Source organism: Pleuronectes platessa, chromosome 21 (assembly GCF_947347685.1).
Source record: "Pleuronectes platessa chromosome 21, fPlePla1.1, whole genome shotgun sequence".
Classification (NCBI taxonomy): domain Eukaryota; kingdom Metazoa; phylum Chordata; class Actinopteri; order Pleuronectiformes; family Pleuronectidae; genus Pleuronectes; species Pleuronectes platessa.
The window spans coordinates 1,043,061-1,065,992 of record NC_070646.1 but is presented as its reverse complement, the minus strand read 5'-3'; the positions used below and the strand labels follow the sequence as shown (position 1 = coordinate 1,065,992).

General features: G+C 45.5%; 3 protein-coding genes across 6 annotated transcripts; 2 read left to right on the top strand and 1 right to left on the bottom strand.

The window, feature by feature from the left end:
* The first annotated feature begins 1,343 nt into the window (after positions 1-1,343).
* hid1b (HID1 domain containing b) lies at positions 1,344-11,805 on the top strand. The gene is made up of 19 exons (XM_053414233.1): positions 1,344-1,453; positions 2,487-2,636; positions 3,293-3,463; positions 4,892-5,014; positions 6,103-6,209; positions 6,566-6,682; positions 6,844-7,075; positions 7,157-7,213; positions 7,287-7,427; positions 7,767-7,857; positions 7,973-8,124; positions 8,296-8,374; positions 8,658-8,822; positions 8,903-9,127; positions 9,240-9,388; positions 9,485-9,553; positions 9,628-9,719; positions 10,427-10,585; positions 10,684-11,805. Exons 1-19 carry the CDS (start codon positions 1,388-1,390, stop codon positions 10,745-10,747), a joined length of 2,409 nt encoding a protein of 802 aa, XP_053270208.1. The 5' UTR covers positions 1,344-1,387; the 3' UTR covers positions 10,748-11,805.
* LOC128427122 (proton channel OTOP3) lies at positions 11,178-17,418 on the bottom strand. Of its 4 annotated transcripts, none has more exons than XM_053414213.1 (9): positions 17,221-17,418; positions 15,990-16,147; positions 15,384-15,911; positions 15,163-15,299; positions 14,440-14,498; positions 14,144-14,292; positions 12,619-13,292; positions 12,370-12,540; positions 11,178-12,285 (listed from the first exon to the last, which is right to left on the bottom strand). In XM_053414213.1, exons 3-9 carry the CDS (start codon positions 15,733-15,735, stop codon positions 12,115-12,117), a joined length of 1,713 nt encoding a protein of 570 aa, XP_053270188.1. In that variant the 5' UTR covers positions 15,736-15,911; positions 15,990-16,147; positions 17,221-17,418; the 3' UTR covers positions 11,178-12,114. The 4 variants fall into 4 exon arrangements, with proteins under 4 accessions (XP_053270188.1, XP_053270190.1, XP_053270189.1 ...); XM_053414215.1 differs by having other exon boundaries at positions 15,384-15,889; XM_053414214.1 differs by having other exon boundaries at positions 15,384-15,931; positions 16,035-16,147.
* A 740-nt stretch (positions 17,419-18,158) lies between these two features.
* Positions 18,159-22,076, top strand: ush1gb (Usher syndrome 1Gb (autosomal recessive)). Its single transcript, XM_053413913.1, has 3 exons — positions 18,159-18,322; positions 20,107-20,554; positions 20,678-22,076. Exons 1-3 carry the CDS (start codon positions 18,159-18,161, stop codon positions 21,491-21,493), a joined length of 1,428 nt encoding a protein of 475 aa, XP_053269888.1. The 3' UTR covers positions 21,494-22,076.
* Positions 22,077-22,932: the final 856 nt, after the last annotated feature.

The following is a 22,932-nucleotide window of genomic DNA, read 5'->3' as shown; positions in this document are numbered from 1 at the left end:
GGAGGAGGAGGAGGAGGAGGAGGGCCTTGATTGGCTGAGGAGGTCTGTGGCATTTGATTTTGAAATAGATGTTTAGTGAGTGAGTCAGAGTATTTGATCCACATAATTAATCACAGACAGGAATTTTATATCAAATTATTTAATATTGTCTTGTTGTCCCCTGTCAGGTCAGCAGGTGGCAGTAGTGAGCTGTGACATCACTGTGGACTGGCGTTGGTGAGTGTGGAGTGATGAAGGAAAATAAAGATGGACGACAGGTCAGCTCCCAAAAGTGAAGCCAAATCATCTTGATCGCCCCCTGGTGGCGGGCTGCAGTATAGGTCATTAACCCCGCCTCCTCCATGTTAGCAGATGGGATAACCTCTCAAAGTCTAAGACTGTAAAGATGGTTTCTGTAATTTCAGAAAGTTATTATAACATTAATGTTCAAGTGTTTGTGATCAGTTTGGTTTTAATTCGTTATTTGATGAAATAGAAACGGGTTGAGACTATGATTGACAGCTGAGACTGACCCCTGATTGGTCGAGCGTGGCCAGGACACAGATACATTATTATGTTCCTGTGAAATCATGTCAATCGGACAAGATGGCGGTGCCCGTATCCTGGATATACTACAGCTTTGTTTTTGTTGACGGAGCAGTGCAGTCACTGTGACGTCATGAGCCACGTCACTTTAACAGGTGAAAAAAAACGTCCATATGTTCATTATGATGTAATGATTCAGTCTGATGATGAAGATGATGAAGAGGAAGTTCTATCTGTTTATTCCTGCAGCTCACTCTTCATCCCACGTGTCAGTGAAGGAAGTTTTTATTAATTGATGAATGAATGAAAACAAATATTAACATTAGATCCCGGAAGTCGCTCCAGGTCGGATCCTGCTTAGCGCGTGATGCATTTGAGGCCATCGGGATTTTTCACATAGAGGAACCGAGGCACGCAAAACAGTGCGGGAGTTTAAAACTAATGAATTTAGTTTTGTGATATAGGTTTTATTTTTTTATTTCACGGGTTAGTATTATGTCATTGGTGATTTATTTAATTTGAATTTTAAGGAATATGTGTTTTGGGTTTGTGTGCAGCTTGCTGGCTGTAGACTGACCTTTGTTAAAATTAATAAAATAAGAAGAAGAAGAAAAAGAAGAACAATAATACTACAATTAGGACTAATAGCAATAATAATTATTATAATTGTCACAAAGCCTGAAGTACATTAAGTACGAGGCTGTGAAAACAGTGGCCACAGCTTCATGTGCTGTGTTGTCCGAGCAGCCAGTGAAGGCCTCAGGACGCAGTGAGTGGAGGAGGAGGAGGAGGAGGAGGAGGAAGATGATCCTCTTTACTGAGACGGATCCAAACAGCAGCAGGTGGAAGCTGCAGGAGAAACATGGGGAACACGGACAGTAAACTTCTCTTCAGGAAGGCGGTGATTCAGCTCACGACCAAAACACAGGTTCTGTTTATTCTCATCTTTATTCTGCGGAGTGAGAGAAACGCAGCGCGGAGTCGGTTCAGGGCTTTGGACAGAATCTGGTTCCAGATGGTGAAATGAACTGAAGCTGAGATCAGTCAGAGTCCAGAGAAAAACCAGGAAAACACGTGTTTATCACCAGAAACGAGGAGTTTCACTCACTGCTCATTAGTTCACTGCGTTTATATGTTATTTTTTAATGTTTTTACACTTTAACAATCTTTAATTGCTCTGAATTGTAACTATCTCTTGTTTATTTATCTAAAATAACCTTAAGTAATTTGAACATAACACAAATGGCTTCAAAAAGTGTTTAAAATCTATTTATTTATTTGTTTGTATTTACTGTTGAGCCTGGCAGGTGCACTTAAGGTGGAACTAAGTAGATGCAGAGGACTTGTTTGTGTGTAACACCTGAAACAATTAGTCGGTTAATCATTCATTGAGAGGAAGTCGTTATTTGAGTAATTGATTAATCTAAAGAATCATTTCTAAGCAGGAAATATTTATATATTTTGAAGGGGAAATAAAACTAAATGTTTCTTGAAGTGGTTAATGAAGGATTTTAAGGTTTTGCTCTGGATTATAATAAAAAACATTCAACTAATGTTTTAAAAGATCATTTCTAACAGGAATTGAAATGTGCTTTATATCTAAATGGTTGAAGGAACCGGCCTCTTCTCTCTCACCCAGCACAGTTTGTGATGTTTATCATTCTTCCATCTTGTCAGTTCAGCGTTTTCCTTTTTCCTGAGCCACTGACCCGAGAAGAACATTTCCACCTTGTGTGTCCTTACTTTCTCTCCAAACAAAACTTTAACAAAACTTTAACTTTAGCCCCAGTTTCCAGAATCCCTCTGCTTCATCCAGATGTTGTGATGAGTTGACAGTTGAGGCTCCAGCCTGCACCTTTCTGCCTCCTCTTAAAGAGAGTTTGTACATTGGAGATTCAAACTGAACATGTTTGTGGTATGATTTAATGATAGATGTGTGTTTTGTGTGTCCTCTCCTGCAGCCGGTTGAAGCCACAGACGACGCCTTCTGGGATCAGTTCTGGGCCGACACCTCCACCACCGTGCAGGATGTCTTCGCTCTGGTGCCGGCGGCCGAGATCCGAGCCGTCAGAGAGGAGTCTCCGTCCAACCTGGCCACGCTCTGCTATAAGGTGAGCTGCACGTCCCTATCATCACTCTACAGGAGTGGTGTCTTCCTCAGGTCCAATCCCCGGCAGCCACGTCCTCATGTCTCGTCCCCGGGTCCGTCCTGGACACAGTGTGACTCAGAGGAATGCTGCTGTTTGTTGTTCCCACACTTTGAGTGTTAAACTTTGTAAAGGTTAAAGGTCGACGGCAGCCTGCTCGGTTTCTGATGTCGAGGACGTCTCCCCACCTCAGAATATAACCATCCAGGGTTAAGATTGGTTTTATGTTGACCTGGGTTGGTTTAGGTCCATGTTGCATTTAATTGTGATGGTCAAGGTTTTTATTTAAATGTCTGTTCTTGATTTAAAACACTGAAGCATTTAGCAGCTCATTTTGACTGTTTTACAGGAAGAGGAGAGACAGATGATGATGTTGAGACACAGAATTCAGATTGTTTAGCTCAGAGCCTTTTAAAGAACGTTCCTCTGAACTTCTCCTGAGACTCATAAAGCTCAGAGATGCTTTGTCTCCAGGGTTTAACAAGGAAACAATAAATACAAGCTATGTGATTTTAAAGGGCTGAGTTTGACCTCAGGTTCTGAAGTAATCTGAATCTTCAACGACTTTAAAACTCGTCCCCGCAGCCTCACAGTCTCACGCCTGGTCTCTGTGTCCTCAGGCCGTGGAGAGGTTGGTCCAGGCCGCGGACTCGGGCTGCCCCTCGGAGAGAGAGCGCCACATCGTGCTGAACTGCTCCCGCCTGCTCACGCGCATCCTGCCCTACATCTTCGAGGACGCCGACTGGAGGGGCTTCTTCTGGTCCACGGTGCCCGGAGCTGGCAGAGCTGGGGTACGACTCCCACACGATGTAGAGACGCCAGCTCGTCCTCCACAGGCACTGAGCTCATGAGATCACTTCCTGTTTGACCTGCTGCAAACAGGAAGTGATCTCATGAGCTCAGTGCAGATCCAGGAATGTTCAGTGCATTAGCAGCAGAAGTAATTTTCTTTAATGATTTCACATTAAAGCTGGAGGAAGAGGATCGGATGCTGTCATCATATGAAAATAATGTGTTGAAGAAGAAATGATATTCACCATTATGTTTAACTACAAACCAGCCAGGGTCTACACAAGCTTTATGAGAACGTCAAATTCAAATGTCTTTCCAAAGGTTAAGATTTGCTTTTAGGGTTTGAATTAGGATTAGTTTGGTTAATTGGTTTTAAAATAACAAACAGGACATTCAATGGAAGTCATGATATTAACATTAATGCAACAGGTTCATGATGTTAAACCACTTACATGAGAAAAAGCCAAACATGTGATTTGAAGAGTCAGAAGATTTTAGTCCTGGTTCCAGTTGGAAGTTGTGTTCTTTAGACTTTAAATCTGTAGTCAGCTTTAAGTTCTAAGTGGTGGTTCCTCAGTGGTGGTTCCTCAGTGGTGGTTCCTCAGTGGTGGATCCTCAGTGGTGGTTCCTGAGTGGTGGTTCCTCAGTGTTGGTTTCTCAGTGATGGTTCCTCAGTGGTGGTTCCTCAGTGGTGGTTTCTCAGTGGTGGTTCCTCAGTGATGGTTCCTCAGTGGTGGTTCCTCAGTGGTGGTTCCTCAGTGGTGGCTCCTCAGTGGTGGCTCCTCAGTGATGCTTCCTCAGTGATGCTTCCTCAGTGATGCTTCCTCAGTGATGCTTCCTCAGTGATGCTTCCTCAGTGATGCTTCCTCAGTGATGCTTCCTCAGTGATGCTTCCTCAGTGATGCTTCCTCAGTGGTGGTTCCTCAGTGGTGGTTCTGTCTGATCTTCAGAGTGACAGATGAACCTGTTGATGCTGTTGAGGTCACTGTCCACATCCCCCCCCCCTCCCCCTCCCCCTCTCTGTCCTGTCGGCTGCTGGTTCTCTGGTTACCAGGTCGACAGGGGACCACAGTCCAAACACTGCCCACATTGTCTCCCCCCCCCCCCCCCTCCCTCCGCCTGTGGCCAGTGGTTGAATCAAGGAGGGATTGAATGTCTCTAATTAAAGTGTGGGACTGAGCAGCAGCAGGAACAACCTGCTGGTTTGTCTGTAATCGTACGAGTTCAGTTTGTGGTTCTGCAGAGAAATTATGTTGTAATAAATAAAACTGTAATTTTAACTTTAGCTCATTTTCCTTCAGATAATGAAACGGTTGTTTTTCCCCTCTAGTGGTTTTCGGTCCTGGTGGCTCTGGCTTCACGTTTCAAATGTGACTGGGTCATGTGACACCTCTGAACCTGTCTCTCTCTCTCTCTCTCTCCTCCAGCGTTTGGACGACGATGGCGAAGATGACGATGAAGCTCGGCCACTGGCTGAGTCGCTGCTGATGGCCGTCGCCAACCTTCTCTTCTGCCCGGACTTCACCGTCCAGAGCCACAAGAAGAGCGCGGTGAGTCCACTGGGTCTTTACTGCAGCAGCTACAGTCAGTGAGTGTGAGAGCATCCAGATGTGCAGCTGCAGACACACACCAGCCAACATCCAGGATCTACTGAAGGAGACTTGTGAAATCGACGCCTCAGGCTTCGTGTCTCTCCTAATAACACAGAAAAGAAAACAAGCGTCAACTTGTTTACTTAGTTTTAACCCTGGAGCTACAACAGAGTCACTTCCTTGCTGCTGGTGTGAACTGAGCCGAGGACGTGTGGTTCAGCCCCGAGCGTCCTTATCTCCTTCACTCAACCTTCTCTCCGGCAGTAGCTGAGTTAATGAGTGACAGCACGACACCGGGAGACGGAGGAGTGGCCATGTTTGTTTACTGGGCTGAGAGGAACAGAGCAAACACCTGAGAGGGAGGGGAGAGGAACCGGCTGCGGAGCCTGGGGGGGGGGATCAGTGGATGTTGACCAGCGGCTGTTCCCTGATCAGTGATGGAATTAGATTATAAAACAATGCAACTTTCCTGAGCCTCAGATCTCTGTGAACTCTGCTCGTGGTTCGATGCCCTTCACCGTCACTTCCCTGCTGAGGAACACCGGTGGCACGTTCTGGTTCCTCTCTGTGAGGCTGTGGTTATCAGGGCCGAGGTGTCGCTCACTGATACTGTCAGCAGAGAACTGGTGTGGCGTCACATGGTGGAAGTGGGTGTGAACACTGACCTGCTGCTGCAGCTGTGAAATGTAATAACACATACGTCTAAAACAGAAAAGCCCCGGCAGCTAGAACAACTTTATTTGATTCTTTGGATGTATTTGTTCCCAGACAGAATTTGAATGTCCTCCACCAAGGAGGTTATGTTTTCACCACCGTCCATTTGTCTGTTTGATTTTTATTTTAGCAAGATTGCACAAAAATAACTGAACAGATTCCCATGAAACTTCAGGGAAAACCTTTTTTTTTATCTCTTTCTTTGACATTTTGAGATAAGACCCATATTTCCCAGAGAATACATCTTTGATCTTGGTAATAAACAAAATCCGACATGTTTAGAGGACTGGTCTTTGAGTGTCTCCACTGAGGGACTCTTGTCTCTGCTGCAGGACCAAGTGGAGGACGTCCGCTCCATCGACAGCTGTGAGTACATCTGGGAGGCCGGAGTCGGCTTCGCTCAGTCTCCACCTCTGAACTACGTCCACGACCTCAACAGGTGAGAGGTCATCAGCAGATCAGCTGCTCTGCTCCTCATGTCTGCTTCCTGTGTGTTGTTACTTCATGTAAGCAGATTTATATTATGACAAATACTGAGAATAAACTTTATTTCTTTAGCACCTGTCATACAAGAAATGCAGCTCAAAGTGCTTTACATTCAATTAAACTGAAATTTAAATTAAAAACACATTCCTACTGACTATAGAGGGCGCTAGTGAGCACTGACATTCTCCCCCTCTAAACAATTTAAAAAGCAGATGCAGAGAAACACTTTATTATTATTATATTAAGTATAAAGAGGATTGTTGATTATCGATGGGGTGAGTCACTCTTCTTCTCCTCCTGGTTGTTCAGGACGGAGCTGCTGAAGCTGCTGCTCACCTGTTTCTCTGAGGCCATGTACCTGTCTCCGTCCTCTGAGAGTAAAACCCTCAACCCCTGGGTCACGTTTTTCTGCTCCGTGGAAAACAGGTAACACACACACACACACACACACACATACACACACTCCAGTAACACACTCATGCATGAGCCCCTGCTTTGTAATTACCTCCTGAACACATGGAAACCTGTGGGAGGCGACCATGCGTGACCGCCGGTGCTCACTGACTCCGCCCCCGTCTTCCACACAGACACGCCCTCCCTCTGTTCACCTCCTTGCTCAACGTGGTGTGTGCCTATGACCCGGTGGGCTACGGCATCCCCTACAACCACCTGCTGTTCTCCGACTACCGGGAGCAGCTGGTGGAGCAGGCCGTCCAGATCCTCATCGTGACCCTGGAGCACGAGGCCGGGTCGTCCACCGGCTCCGCCCTGCTGGCCCTGGACGCCACTGCAGCCCCCACAGCTGAGGAGGAGCAGGAGGTTCGAGGAGCACGAATGAATCCACGAGTTCATATAAATGATTGTTGATCAAAACAGATACTGACTCAGATTGTTTTTCAGCCAGCGGGACCTGATAACCTGTTTGTGAACTATCTGTCCAGGATCCACAGAGAAGAGGTACAGTCACGACTAACCTCTGATCACTGAGTGGTGCTGCCAGATGTTCTAACTCTCTGTGTGTGTTCACCAGGACCTGGGCTTCATCCTGAAGGGGCTGGCTCGACTGCTCAGTAATCCTCTGGTCCAGACCTACCTGCCTCGCTCCACCAAGAAGATCCAGTTCCACCAGGAGCTGCTGATCCTCTTCTGGAAGTTCTGCGACTTCAACAAGGTGCGAGGACCTCGGACTTCCTGCAGATGTTGAAGAGACGAAATTAGTTAGAGGAAGTCGTCCATCTTTATTTACAGAGACAGGTTCAGATATTCATGGTTTCCAGAGGATTTACCCGGTGTCTTTTTCTTTAGCAGCAGCAGGAGGAGGTTTATTTGGGATTTCTACTGAAACATCTCAAAAAGCACTTGATGGATCACAGTAGATTTGGTTCATGTAGATTTGAGACTCAATATGTTTTCTGACTGTGAATCTGTTTTATTGAAGTCCACCTAAATCAAAAAATATTGCTTAATCGCAGAATATGAATGAAGTCGACTGTGTCTTTTGTTGTTTTAGAAATTCCTGTTCTTCGTGCTGAAGAGCAGTGATGTGTTGGACATGCTGGTTCCCATCCTGTTCTACCTGAACGACGCCAGAGCAGATCAGTGTGAGTTGTCTCCTCCTGAGAGAGAGAAGGATTAAATATTAGACTGTGCATTATGGATCTTTATTGTAAACCTCATGCTTTCTGTGTGTGTGTGTCTCTGTGTGTGTGTCTGCAGCTCGTGTCGGCCTCATGCACATCGGTGTGTTCATCCTCCTGCTGCTGAGTGGAGAGAGGAACTTTGGAGTTCGGCTGAACAAACCGTACACGCTTCCTGTTCCCATGGACATTCCTGTCTTCTCAGGAAACCATGCCGACCTGGTCATTGTGGTTAGTTAGTTAAACACAGATCTCAACGATAAAATCATATTAACTACTATTCAATTAGACAGGAAGGAGAGAAAACAAAGAGTTTATATACAGGTCATGAGATGATTTCTTAATTTTCCTCGTGATTCATCATTTTTCCATCTTCATTATGTTTATTCTCTTCACTTTCAGGTCTTTCACAAAATCGTCACCAGTGGTCACCAGCGCCTGCAGCCTCTCTTCGACTGTCTGCTCACCATCATAGTGAACAGTGAGTATCACACGTGCAATAGCCCCCCCTGGTGGATAAATAGTAGAACTGCCCAGTGTTTAAAAACCTGCTCCGTCTCAACAATGTTTTTAGACTCAGAAAAACTTCGAGCTCAGAAGGAAAATAATGAGAATAGAAAGATTATAGAGAAATTAGATTTGTTACAGTTGCACCACAGAGGAAATCAATAAGAAAACGAATACAGTATGAAATATTAATAATAATAAATCCACTGTTTAATGGAGGAATGTACGAATGCACCAACCAACCTCCACCTCCACAGTTTCTCCTTATCTGAAGAGCCTGTCCATGGTGGCGGCCAACAAGCTGCTCCACCTGCTGGAGGCCTTCTCCACACCCTGGTTCCTCTTCTCCTCCACCCAGAACCACCACCTGGTCTTCTTCCTGCTGGAGGTCTTCAACAACATCATCCAGTATCAGTTTGATGGTGAGAACATAGATCCGGCCTCAGCTATTCAACACTTTGAGGTCATGTTGTGATGCCTGACCTATTAACCCCTCTCTCAGGGAACTGTAACCTGGTGTACGCCATCATCCGTAAGAGGAACGTCTTCCACCATCTGGCCAACCTGCCGTCAGACGAGGCCTCCATCCAGAAGGCCCTGCAGAAGAAGAAGAGGTCGCCCAGAGTCTCCAGGGCCAACTCGGCAGTGAGCGAGTCCATGGAGGGCTCCACGCCGGCTGTGCCTGCCGAGCCTGGCACGCTCAAAATCAGCCTAGAGGCCACTCCGGGTATGACGCTTGAAGCTTGAACTCTTAACTGACTTCAGAAACAGCAGCAAATAGAGGAATAAGATATTTTAAAGCTTTTTGAATTGAAAACCGATTCTCTCGTGTCCTGCAGGAATCGATAAGATCACAGAGAAGTCTCTGGTGACGGAGAACGGCACCATGGTCGCTCTCCCACATCCGGACCCCACACAGGCGGCTGCAGATAACGGAGCGATGGGCGGAGCCAGCGACACAGAGTCCAACTCGGAGAGAGACCACGAGGTGAACGAGGAACTCACACCGCTGTCACTGGTTTTGTCTCTTTATGAATTCCTGCCGTTACACTGACTCCTCTGTTGGTTTTCATCGTGTGGTCAGATCCTCACAGAGTCCGAATCCACGAGGAGTCGCCTGTCATCAGAGACCGGCGTCGCTAATCCAGACTGGGTTCGTAGAAATTTTATCCGATCACGACGTTACTCTGTCGGGAATCGTGCGCTCTGATTGGTTGTGGTCCTCAGGTGCTGTCGTGGAAGGCGAAGCTTCCTCTGCAGACCATCATGCGGCTGCTGCAGGTGCTGGTTCCTCAGGTGGAGAAGATTTGCATCGACAAGTAAGAAACTGGAGAGCTTTAAAAATCAAATACAATAAACTGCATCAACGAGGTCGGATTCGATAACACAAACTGCTCCGGGAATATAACAACAATAATGTGTGTTTCTGATGGTGATGAGACGAGACCCCTTCACCTTCACACACACAGATCTGATCAGCAGCTTTATCCACTTAATGCCTGAATTAATTTCCAATTATATAAACAAAATATTATTGGTGTTTTTGGCCTGTCATACAGATGCTAAATTAAGTGGAGATTGTGAATTTCAATAAAGCATATACAATAAATATAAATATAAATTTAGGTATGAGGCAAATAGCGACATTAGGCATAATGGGGCATAACCTTAATTTAACACATTTTGGTATGTAGATTATTATATTGATGTTGCTTTTGCTTGAATTTGAATAACAATATATGTTTTCTGTACAATCATTGCTATTCCATCATAACAGTATTTCAAATACAGATTAATACCTCAAAATAACTTTGCTGCACAGTCCCAAGAGGCTAGTATGTATTTTCCACTCCGACCACTAGATGGCGGCAGAGTACTTCCAATACCTTCCTTGGTATGTGTAGTATTTGCACCATCAGGCACAATCGTCACCTCGGCGGCATTAAGACCGGAATGGGGTTTGAGGCTAATTTGCATCATTCGTCTACAAGGGGATAATGTGTCCCATCATTTTGTCTTCTCACAGGGGTTTGACCGACGAGTCCGAGATCCTGAAGTTCCTCCAGCACGGGACGCTGGTCGGCCTCCTGCCCATCCCTCATCCCATCCTCATCAGGAAGTACCAGGCCAACGCCGGCACGGCCATGTGGTTCCGCACGTACACCTGGGGAGTCATTTACCTACGGTAGGAAAACGCAACAAGAGCCTGAACCTGTTGTTAAATCTGTAGATTTGTTTCTGGGGAATCACGTGTGTTTATCACCTCTGACTCTGTTGCTACAGGAACTTGGATCCTCCCATCTGGTACGACACAGACATCCGGCTGTTCGATATCCAGAGGATTTAGAGGAGCCGCCCTCACACCTCGGGTCGCTGAGCGTCTCTCATCTTTATGGATTTTTTTAAAGACAACGAGCAGCTTGAATCTTCATCTTTGAAAGGAAGGAATCGTACAAACGAGTCTCGATCGTGAGCAGATGCAGAAGAAATTGAGAATTCAATTCTTCATTTTGCCAAATAGATAAATTCTGTGTCCGGAGGAGTTGTTGCACAAATATTTGTGTTTTTTGTACAGAACTGTTTTCTGTTCAATATCCTCACGTGTGTAACTGAGGCTGAAGGAAACTGATGGACTGGAACTTTTCTCTCTGAGCTGAGAGGAAACAAAACATCGAAGGAAACAGAAGATGTGTTTTCTCTTACTGGAACAGTGAGAAACCCACTTTGACATGTGAATGTGACGTGTTTTATTCTGTCAGAATAAAAAAACACATCTGTTTAATCTCACAGGATATGATTTAATTAACACGTATGTCATAAATCAACAGATTATTTAACCTGTCTGCAGATACAGTGGTTGTAATGTACATCTGTACAATTTAACATTTACTTAACATTTCAGAGGACGATATTGTGCATTTATCTAACGACGTTTTACTTTACAGAGAAGATATTATAATATGTCCCTTTATCATATTTAACTTTTGAAACATTTCAAAATATATATATATATATTTGGGCCCAAAGCAGAAAAAGAATTTCACAAAATACAAGGTCTTGTCATTTTCAACTTTTCCTTGACTCTTGATGTTTGGTGACTGTTGAGCTGCAGAACTTTGTAACGAAGTTGTGTTGATGCTTTTACTGAAGTAAAACATCTAAAACTTTCCAAGAGCATCAGAGAAACCTCTTTCTTTTCATCTGTTTGTGTGTTTGTTGTTATTGTGCAAACACGACTGGATGTGTTAAATGACACTTGGTGTTAGGATGTGGATTCAGGATGGAGCTCATTAAATGATGCACTTATGTATCAGGAGGTTAATCTTTTTAATATTTGTGTGTTACAATGTTTTTCAACATTTTGATTGACCCTCATGCAGTCCCTCTGTTTTACCTTTTTGTAGTTTTCTTCAAAATGTTTGCAGCAGCACCATCCTGTGGAAACGTCTCTTTATCGATCTGGATCTCTGCACGTGGGCATCGTGCACGTGGGCATCGTGCACGTGGGCATCGTGCACGTGGGCATCGTGCACGTGGGCGTCGACATATTGAAACAGGAAATGGACACAAACCTGCTCCAAGGATCTCAAACCCTGAAGAACATCAGCCTCATCAGCAGTAGATGTCCACATGCTTCTGTCCATGTTAACTAAACCGTTCATTGATGTGTGTCCTGTTTACTCCAGTGCTCGGTCACGTGTTGCGTGTTGCTGGTCACGCCGTGATGAGCAGCTCCATCAGAGCGCCCACCGAGTGCATCCGGTAGAAGACGCTGAGCGGCTGACCCACGTTCACCAGAACGAACCAGGCGCTGAAGCCGAAGAACTGTTTCCCCAGGCCGTTCTCAAACTGAGGGTGGGCTCCGAAGGCCGGGATGACCCAGAGCTGGAGGAGGAGGGGACATGTCATGGGTTACACACAGGACCAAGGAACACGTGTGTCTTTAATATCAAACATACATGACCTTACCATGATGTTGGAGAGGACGAGGAAAGCACAGATTTCCTGTATCGCTCTCTTGTGCCAGGTCGTTTTCCCATCATGCACTTGGACAGCAGGGGGTGCTGCCGTGTTTCCCTCCAGCAGTGAGACATCCGTCTTCTTCTCTTCTTCTATCGCTGTCGTCACCTTTCTCCTTGGCTGCGGGAGAGAAAGAAGAGTTTATCATTTCAACAAACCTTTTCATCTCAGTTTACTATTCAGAAGAAACCCAGGTACCTTAAATATGCTGCTCCTCTTCCTCTCCTTCTTCTTGGTGAGCAGGTTCGGGTGCCGGTGGAGGCCTTCGATGATGAAGATGTTCTGGAGGACGAGCTCCAGGAGGCTGAGGAGGGAGTAGGACAGGTCCAGGTCCCCCAGGGGCCCGCTGGTCCCCAGAGCCAGGGCCGCCACCAGGGAGAAGTAGGAGAGGGCCAGCTGCCCCAGAGCCGCTGCCACCAGGAGCATCACGTCCAGGCTGCGGGTCGGGTTGAGTCCGGCCTCCTGGGCCCTCCTCTCCAGCCGGTGGACCAGCGTCCCGGCCAGCGAGCAGAGGGACATGACGGGCATGACGGCCAAGTGGAAGCCGTAGAAGACGAGGAAGGCGGTGAGGCGACGCTGCGGCTGGCTCACCCACACCTGGTAGAGGACGAACACCGTCACCCCCGCCACCAGCACCAGGCCTCCAAACACCAGGCCGAAGATGACCCCGCCCTGGTACACGATGTTCAGGGTCAGCTTCTCGGACACGTGGTGCCCCGGACTCGTCCTGCGGGCCACGTTCTTCCACATCACGTAGATCATGCAGCCGGCCATCAGGTAGAACTCCATGTTGAAGGGATACAGGATCTCGAACCCTTTCCTGAAGGTGAGGCAGGCGGCGCTCGCACTGCAGCGACACAACGTCAAGTTCCCTGGAGGCAGAAACACTCTTCAATGACCAGTTCAAACCAGAGATTGAACATTATACAAATATTCACTTTACTAAGACAGCTTTCTGTTATAAGGCACCCTTCATCTGGAATGAGGTCCAAAAATCTTTAAAGTTGGCTTCATTTATTTCATTAAGGGAATTCTCGAGTCTTGTTTCATGAACAGCTGGCCTCTCCTGCAGTGATTGTAACTGTTGGTTGGGTTAGGCTTAAACATAGTATTTTTTAGTATTTTATTGAATCATCAGGGTTGATTGTTTGTGACCTTTTCCCTTGTGTTGCTGTATGTATATATGCATATTTATTTCATTCTTATTTATTTATTTTCTCAATGTATTAACTGTTCATTGTACCCTCGGAACCATTATAAATGAGGGTCTTATTCCTCAATGTGTTTTCCGGGGCTAAAATAAATAATCAATCAATCAATCTAAGGAGCTAGTGTCACCACCAGGGGGCATCACAGAAGTCCTGAATTACGTTTCCTAAGATTCAGCAAGTTGCTAAAAGTTACTTTAGCTTTAGTCTCATTCCACATTAAACACATGATCAATCATAGGCTGGATGGATTTATAGATATAATGATAGTTTGTTTTATAGATGTACAGATATACGGATGGATGAATGTATAGACTAGATGGATGAATGAGTGGATGGATAGATCTATAGATATATAGATGGATGGAATGCTGGTGTAGTAATGGATTCACTTTTACAACCAATAAGATTATTTAGATTAAATCATTGGTCGTCCTGTGTTGATTGGGATGTGATCAGTGTTTTTCTTCAGCCGTTCAGTATCTGCAGGAGTTTCAGTGAGTTTGTGTTGAGACCTGCTGAGTTGTCGTCCTCAGATGAGTTTGTGTTGCTGAACTTGAACCCGTCGCTCTTCTCTAACTCGATCTCCTCGTGGATCGTGTCCTCGGTGACGGCGTTGAGCCACAGCAGCAGGTCAGCTGACAGAATCACCATCAGTCCAGACCTGCGTCCAGCACAACATGCAAATATACACAAATACCACTTTAAATCAGGGACGACGACTAAAAAAACAAGAAGCATGATGCTAGAAATAACAACCAACACATGTATGAAAATTCTAAAGTGTCGTAACATAGAAAGAGTGATGCACCTTGTGATTATCTTGTGTTTGTGGACACAGTCCTTGGAGTGAGCCCACAGTAAATACGTCTGTACAAGAAAAACAAGTTAGAGCCTTAAAGGCCAAACAGAAAGAAACTGAAGATCAATTCAAAATGTTTTTTATCCATAATTCAAATCTTGAAATGCTGCAGAACAAGAAGAAATGTGCAAACTATGAGAATATAACATATTGGTGTCTGAGGTCCCTTTTTCATTCTGTACTTTAGAGTTATAAATTTATATTACAGTATTTATTTGGTACGATTCAAAGGGATTTTTCTCCTCATGTCAAACTTGCACCTTAGGTATTAAATGTTATATTGGTAAACCAATAGGTTATAACAATACATTCATTCATTTGTAAAGTTTTGAGCCGAGAGTTGAAGCATTAACAGTAAGTTTGTTTTATGCAAGTTTATCCAAAAGTCTTTGGTTCAGACAGAAAAGATGTGATCAAAGTTTTAAATATATGAAAAAGTCTCATCTGAGTAAAAATGACATGATGTCACTGAACCGGTTCGACCAGTAACAAAGGACAATACTAAAATATTGATGCATGACTGACTTTTTGAATCTCACCTGCACAATCATGCAGCTCATAAGTATTGTTTATTTTTCTGAAACCTAAGTCTTTCCCTCCTGTTCTCTTTGTGATTCTCTTTGTGATTCTCTTTGTGATTCTCTCAGTGACGACAGACTGAATGGGTTTTACCTGCAGCACCAGAAAAGGAGCCTCCATGAACGCAGACAGAACTTTAGCAGGCGGCTGACATTCCCTCACGTTCATCAAGTACCCGATCCTGCAGATGAACAGAACCACACTGAACCCAGCGAACAGGATCAGAACCACTGCAGAGGAGAGAGAGAGGTCGAGTCCATCAAGACGTCCAGAACAAATCCTGTATTTAAACATCATGATAACAGGGGACTTACAGATGACTGTGGTCCCCCCGGCATGGTGGTCTTTATGTGGGCAGATGCCGGGTTGTTTCCGGGCCCACAGCAGGTACCACAGGATCCAGATCAAGCTGGCCCCCATCAGCAGCAGCAGGAACACCTGTGGCTCCTGGTTCTTCAGGCCCTCGGGGTTGAACGCCTGTCCTGCCACCAGGGCCGCCCCCAGCAGGACCACGTTCATCCCCAGCAGACCAGAGATCAGACGCCTCCCGCTGGGAACCCAGACCAGCTCCGGGTCCAGCTCCTGGGTCTCTGGTTCGTCCCCGGTGGGACTTCCAGGCGTCACACAAGAGGAATCCATCTCTGTGGCTCCGGGATCAGGATTCATACTCACAGATTCTATTCCTCCTTCTTAATTTTCTTGTTTCCATTCAGTTTTAGTCTTTTCTCTCCTGCAGCTGCACTCCAGCTGAAACCCTCAACATGTGGAGGCATGCGTGGTGAGGTTTCTGGTTAGTCCTCCTGATCCACCTCCCCCCCGCCTGTAGGTGTGGTCACTTTGCACTGCGTTAAAGCCAACACACCTTTTCAAAGGAAAGCAACAATCATCAAGTTTACTTTTCATGTTGACCCTTTCTTTACCTGTCCAGTTGATGGAGCACAGTTTCCTTCATGGAGCCAAACCACCTGCACGGAAACTTCCTCAATGCACAGTGTGGGATCTCTGAAACTCTGACGTGGTTTTACTTTGAAAGTCTTTATCTGCTCCGTGTCCCACAGTGTCACTGTTTGCTTTTGATCTGCACCAGGAACAGAATCATAAACCTCAGTCTTATCATGAGCAGGAACCCAAGTAGCTGCTCTGATAACCTGCTGCAGCTGATAGTGTTTTAGTTTCTGTCTCCAAATTAAAGGATCATTCACACCAGGCGCTTTTGGCAGGTTTTGGCTTCATGTCATTTATATCTCGGTTTTGCCTTTTGCAAACAACAGCCGGGTTTTAGAAGTTTGGGTGTTTTCTGTAAAGTTTGACGTGAATCAATGCCTGATTATTTTTTATAGAACAGAAACTACAGGGTGATACACATTGTGATGAATTACTTTGTAAAGGAATCAATCAATAAACCAATCAGACTTATTTCCTGCAGCAAATGATGTTACACAAAGTGCTTTACAGAATATAATCTGTAAATCATATTAACAAAGATGACAGGAACTGGTTTGTAATGAGGAAACACCAGAGGTTGGTGAAATGATGAGAATAAAATAATAAATACTGAAAGAAGGGAATGTTTGAAGTAAAACCAGAGATTAAAAGTTTGGTATAAAAGAAAAACAGTTTATAGACAGAAGCTAAATGCATAAATGTATCTAAATGAAATGTATAATATAATTAAATAATACGCCAATAAAATCATCTAGGATGTTCAGATAGACAAATGGAATTTTCTGGCTTTTAATTGAACAAAATTTCCAATTAAATCAAAAGCCCAACTAAAGTTCTTGGCAGTTATTGAAAGCATCAATATTCGCTGTAGTCTTGTTTTGTTATGATGGAACATTCAAGTTATTCTGAAATCTATTATTTATTGCTAATTTCACTTTAGATGTGAAGTTGATGGAGCAGAACACGGTTCAGGTTTCAAAGCTCTTGGGCTCCTCTTTTTATATTTGGAAACTTCTCAGCAAGCCAAACATTGAGATTCATTTTAGTGTAGTTAAAATTGTAATAATAAACAGTTCCACAGCAAACAGTTTTGATTCAGATCAATAAAGGAAATTACAGTCACCTCCATCATAAAGAGGTGAATTCATAAAACTGCCAACAAATAAAATCAAAGCTACTTCCTGTGTCAGTATCAGAAGAACTTACCTTTATAGATCTGATGTTTTCTCTGTAGCAGCTTCTCCAACGATGATGTAAAAGTAATGATCACCAGAACTCGACGGCTCCATATAAACCACATTATCTGTTTATTGTTCATAAGTCTGACTAAATGAATGTTTGATTTAATCAGCGAACTGAAGTCACAGGATGTGAGTCTGCGGCAGGAAGAAAAACATCAGACAGGAAATGAAGATACGAGAATCACTTCACATCAAACTTTATTGATACTCAACTGTCTCATTTTAGAAACAGCCCTAAATCCAAACTGCTGCAATTAGTCAAAGTCAACTTGATGCTGCTGCTCTCTGATCCCTGGTGTAAACATATATAATCAGACAGAACATAGAAGTACACAAAGCTTAGTACACAGTACAACATAGTACACAGTACAACATAATAGTACAACCTAGTATGTAGTCATAAGGGAGTAGTGCAAACCGGAAGTGCAACAATGGATTGACATTTATTTTTATATGATATACAACATAAACTCTTTAAGCCATAGAAATATAGAATTACAAAGTTAATGAAACATATGAATGACAACATCAAACACAATAGAATGGTCACAATTCAGGATTAACATATAAAACATTATAAAGGTTTAAAAACTAAATCATAAGTTTTATCAATACAAAGTGAATTTCTTTATTTCAAACATCAATAAAGCAATGTCTCGTGTATTAAGAGGGGCGTGGTTATAGTTGCGGTGGCCCCGCCCCTCACTGACAGCTAGCACGCCTCGTCTCCTAGCAGCCAGCCGCTCCAGCCCCCCCCCCCTCCAGCAGCAGACTCAAGCCGCTCAGGACGCACCGCCGCCGGGATCAACTTCCCCAGATACCGGGGAGGAACCTCCACGATCCTCCATGGAGCCGACCCCAGACTGAGCCGGGCTGCCGGGCCCGAGGCCGAGGAGCGCCGCCATGAACGACAGGTACCACCGGGCGGCCAGCGACGGCTACCTGGACGTCCTGAAGGAGGCGACCCGGAAGGAGCTGAACGCGCCGGACGAGGACGGGATGACACCGACTCTGTGGGCCGCGTACCACGGGCACCTGGAGGCGCTAAGGCTCATCGTGGGGAGAGGGTGAGTCCGGGGACCGGGGAGGAGGGACCGGGGACCGGGGGGCAGAGGGCATGGACCGGGGACCAGGGAGGAGGCACCGGGGGCACCTGGAGGCGCTAAGGCTCATCGTGGGGAGAGGGTGAGTCCGGGGACCGGGGAGGAGGGACCGGGGACCGGGGGGCAGGGAGAATGGGACCCGGGACCGGGGAGCATGGGACCGGGGAGAATCGTCTTGGGACCCGGGAGCAGGGTCCAGGGTCAACCTGAGAAACTCATAAGTTGATCAATAGAACAAAATTTTTTTCTTTCAGTGATTAAAGTCACAGCTGGAGGTAAATAATTTCACTTTTATCATAACTACCATTCATCTTTCACTGGAGCTGGATTTCATTTTCCTTTATTTACATTTATGACAGTTTAAAGACACTTTTATTACAATATGTTGACAATGTTGTCAAAATCTGAGACTTTAACTTGATTGCAAGTCTTTCAAATCACTATCATCAAGAATCCTACCGCTTCATTCATTCTATATCACATAAATAAAATATGATAAATTATATTTATTATACATCATAACTTTACCTCACTGCCCCTGCCTGCTCGTATTAACACAGACATAAATAGAGTAATAATAATATTGTGTCGCTGTGCTGCCTCTCACCCTCATCTCATCAGTGCTGCTGGAGAATCAGGGTCATACATTTTAACAGCTTCATTACAGACAAAGGTCACTGAGCAGGAATAACATCTGTCCTGTGGAAGCAGACTAATAACATCTGTCCTGTGGAAGACGACTCATCAGACTCTCAGTCAGTCTGTCAGGCTGCTGCTGGCAGGTTTATCAGCCGACACACGAAAGGTCACAGTGATAAATCTGAGCATCTTCTTCCTGCAGCAGTCGTAACAGGAAGAAGCAGCACAGATGAAATCAGAGTTCACAGCTAACACGTAAATGACAGAAGAAGAAGAAGGTCCTTTAGAAACACGTCACTGTTTTCATTTATTTTGAAGATGTACAACAGTTCCTTTGTGTCACAGGAACGTTTGGTTCAGAGTTTTGTTCAGGTCCAAGTTCAAGTTACTGTTTGAGACAGTCCAGTGTGATTCTCCTCCACGTTACTTCAGTGACTCATTTCCTACTCGCACCTCTGGAACATGATCCGATAGATCATGAAATGAACCTCACACCTCGTTGCTCTGGTATCTGATGTAATGCCTGCCCTCTGCCAGGGGGTGGCGCTGCAGACAGGAACTGACACCCGGCTGTGAGAGGTGCTGACCCTCGCCTGTGGAGTCTGGTGTGTGTGGGATAAATAATGCAAAGTCAGCTCTGTCATGTTTAACCTGCTGCGTCTCAATTATTGATCAGGACTCAGTCATGTGGGTGGAGAGTAAACAGGAAGAGGAGGGGTCAGCTGAAACCAGTTCAACACAGTTCAGCCCTGTTTACTGGGGCCCACTGATAAGGAGGCATTAATAAACAGGGTTAGATTTAAAGATGCATGGCTCTGTCCAAAGGTAATGAAACCACAGAGCAGCACAACAAGGATTTATTCATCTAATTTATTATCATTAATCATATTTATGAAACTGGTAAAGGTCAAAAGATGATGAAAAATGACCAAAGCAATATGTTCAGATGGGATTTTTAAATTTGTTGTCACTCAGCAGAGCTCATATTAAAGTTTCACATGTGATTTCAGACACTCAGAAATTGTTTATCGTGTCCAGATGCATAAAAACTGTGCAGCTGTGTGAGAGTTCATTAATCCAACATGGCTCCTCCCCTCCTCTTCCTCCAGAGGTGACCCTGACCGCTGTGACATCTGGGGGAACACGCCGCTCCACCTGGCAGCGGCCAACGGCCACCACAACGTCCTGTCCTTCCTGGTGGTGTTCGGTGCCAACGTGTGGTGTCTGGACAACGACTACCACACCCCGCTGGACATGGCCGCCACCAAGGGCCACATGGACTGCGTCCGCTACCTGGACTCCATCGCCGCCAAGCAGAACACCCTCAACCCCAAGCTGGTCGGCAAGCTGAAGGACCGGGCGTTCCGAGCCGCGGAGCGCCGCATCAAGGACTGTGAGAAGCTGCAGAGGAAGCACCGGGAGCACATGGAGAGGAAGTTCATGAAGGAGTCGGCGGCTGTGGACAACCTGGACGCCATTAGCTTCTCCAGCTACACCAGCAGCTCCACGCTGAGCCGCAAGTTCAACACGGTCACTTCCAACATGCCATACTCACAGGTACTAGAACCAGAATCCAAGTCCTGGTGTAGGTTTATCTTCTGTTCACCTCGCGTTCAGTCCACAAACAAAACAAACCTCAAACCTTCAGCTTGCTTCCTTGTTTCTTCACTTTCTTCTCAGGCCACTCTGCACTCCACCGCCAAGGGCAAGGCCAAGATCCAGAAGAGGCTGGAGAAGAAGAAGCAGGTTGACGGAACGTTCAAGATCTACGAGGACGGGAGGAAGAGCGTGCGCTCGCTGTCCGGCCTGCAGCTCGGCAGCGACGTGATGTTCCTGAAGCAGGGCACCTACACCAACCCGAGGCAGAGGACACGCCTCAACATCCGCCACATGTTCCCCGGGGACGACGAGGACGACACCGTGTCCCGCGCCATGAGCGACCCGGGCCTCCACGAGGCGGCGTACTCTGAGATCAGCGCAGACTCCGGTCGTGACTCGCTGTTCACCCGACCTGGACTCGGCACCATGGTGTTCAGGAGGAGCTACCTGAGTCGGGGGACGTTTGGGATCGGGACTCCAGACGAGGGGAGCGTCGTGGGCAGTGAACCTGTGGGGGGGGCGCCGAATGTTCGTCTTCGTGGACATCTGCCCCGCCGCTCGCCCAGCTTGGACGAGGACAGTATCGGCAGCGCATTGAGTCTTCTAGAGAGAAACCAGCAGGAGCTGCCCTGGGAGGAGGACGACGTGGGACTGGACGAGGACCTGGAGCCGGAGAACAGTCCCCTGGAGACCTTCCTGGCCTCACAGAACCTCGGTGAGTTCATGCCGATCTTCAGGAGGGAGAAGATCGACCTGCGTGCTCTGCTGCTCTGCTCCGACCGGGACCTCGCCAGCATCCACCTCCCTCTGGGCCCCAGGAAGAAGCTGCTGGACGCCTGCAGGAGACGTTTGGACACAATAGACGAACCAGAGGCCATCGAAGACACTGAGCTCTGAAGGTCAGGGAGGAGACATTTACATTTTAATTTAACAGAGAATCTCCAGTGTTCACACGTCACTGATTCTGGAGGAAGCCGTCATGTCGACCATCTTTATTCACACTGTAGGGTTTGCATGACACCACATTGCAGGAGGAATGGCTCCATCTTGTGGTGATTCACGATACAACAAGAGGCCTACAAGCCATTTTAGCAGCATGACACTTTAGTTCATACTTTATTTGTCTTTTTATAATAAAGGAAAATACTGTTATTATTTCTCTGAGCTGGACACTGGTCTCCTCCAGTGAAACCTGACTGTTACACCTGAGTGTCTGTTTTTACTGGATGTACTTTAACGACTTAAAATAATGTTTATTATGTGTTTTTTGTACAGTTTTCCTACTTTAAACATGTTATTTTACGTGTGGCAGATAAAAGCTGACTCTGCTCATTACTGTGAGGTTGTATGAGTGTTTATTAGACAACACATTGTTATCTCTTCACTTGAGAGTGTGAGTCTGTGCATGAATGAAGGTTTTTACCCTCTGAGGACATAACTGCAAACGAGATGATCTCTTAATAAAATTAAGTGAAAATTATTGTTGTGTGTGATTCAAACCAACAAGTGTTTACAGCACATGTTTATGTTGTGTATCTTTATATCTTCTCTAGTTTATTTATGGTCAGTGTTTAAAATGAACTAAATACTTTACTTACTACTCAAGTATTTCCTAGAGCCCAAACACTTACATTTATGTAGTACATTCAAATTTAAAAAAAAATATTTTCTTAATTCAGGTTTTATATATTCGGTTGTGTTTGTGTTTTCATTTTATTTATAGTTATTTATTAACACGTTTATAGTTAAACTGTAAAATATCAAACCTCAATTATCTTTGTCATCAGGTTTTCTTATCATTGACATTTGTTAGAATCAGGTCTGAAATATTTGTAGAATATATAATTTTTTCGTCTTAATTTTTTAAACTTCTTCCTTGTCTTTAATAAACATATTATTAATAAAGTGAAAATGTTGATAAACAGTGTGAGGATGTAAACAGAGCCGTGAGTTCATCAGCTGCTCTTCACAGTAAAGAAATCCTCCCTCTGCCGTCATGGCCTCCAGCCGGAGCACGTGGCCTCTCTCCAGGAAAAGGAAACGCTGCACCGACACCGGAGACGTGTCCGAGCACATTCCTGCACCGCAGCATCTTCTCCTCTCACTCTGGACCTTTCACCCAGTAGAGAAACAAGGGAACGGCCTCTGTTAATCCTCTGTTCTGCTCAGGCCTCCTTTCTGCCTCTCCGCCTTTCCCAGGATGTTTGCCAAGGTCACAGTGATGGGTGGAGGAGGAGGAGGAGGAGGAGGAGGAGGAGGAGGGGGTCTGCTGACACAAAGAAACACAACGGGGGTGAACGACATGCAGAATGTATGAGGCACCAGAGAGGAGAGAG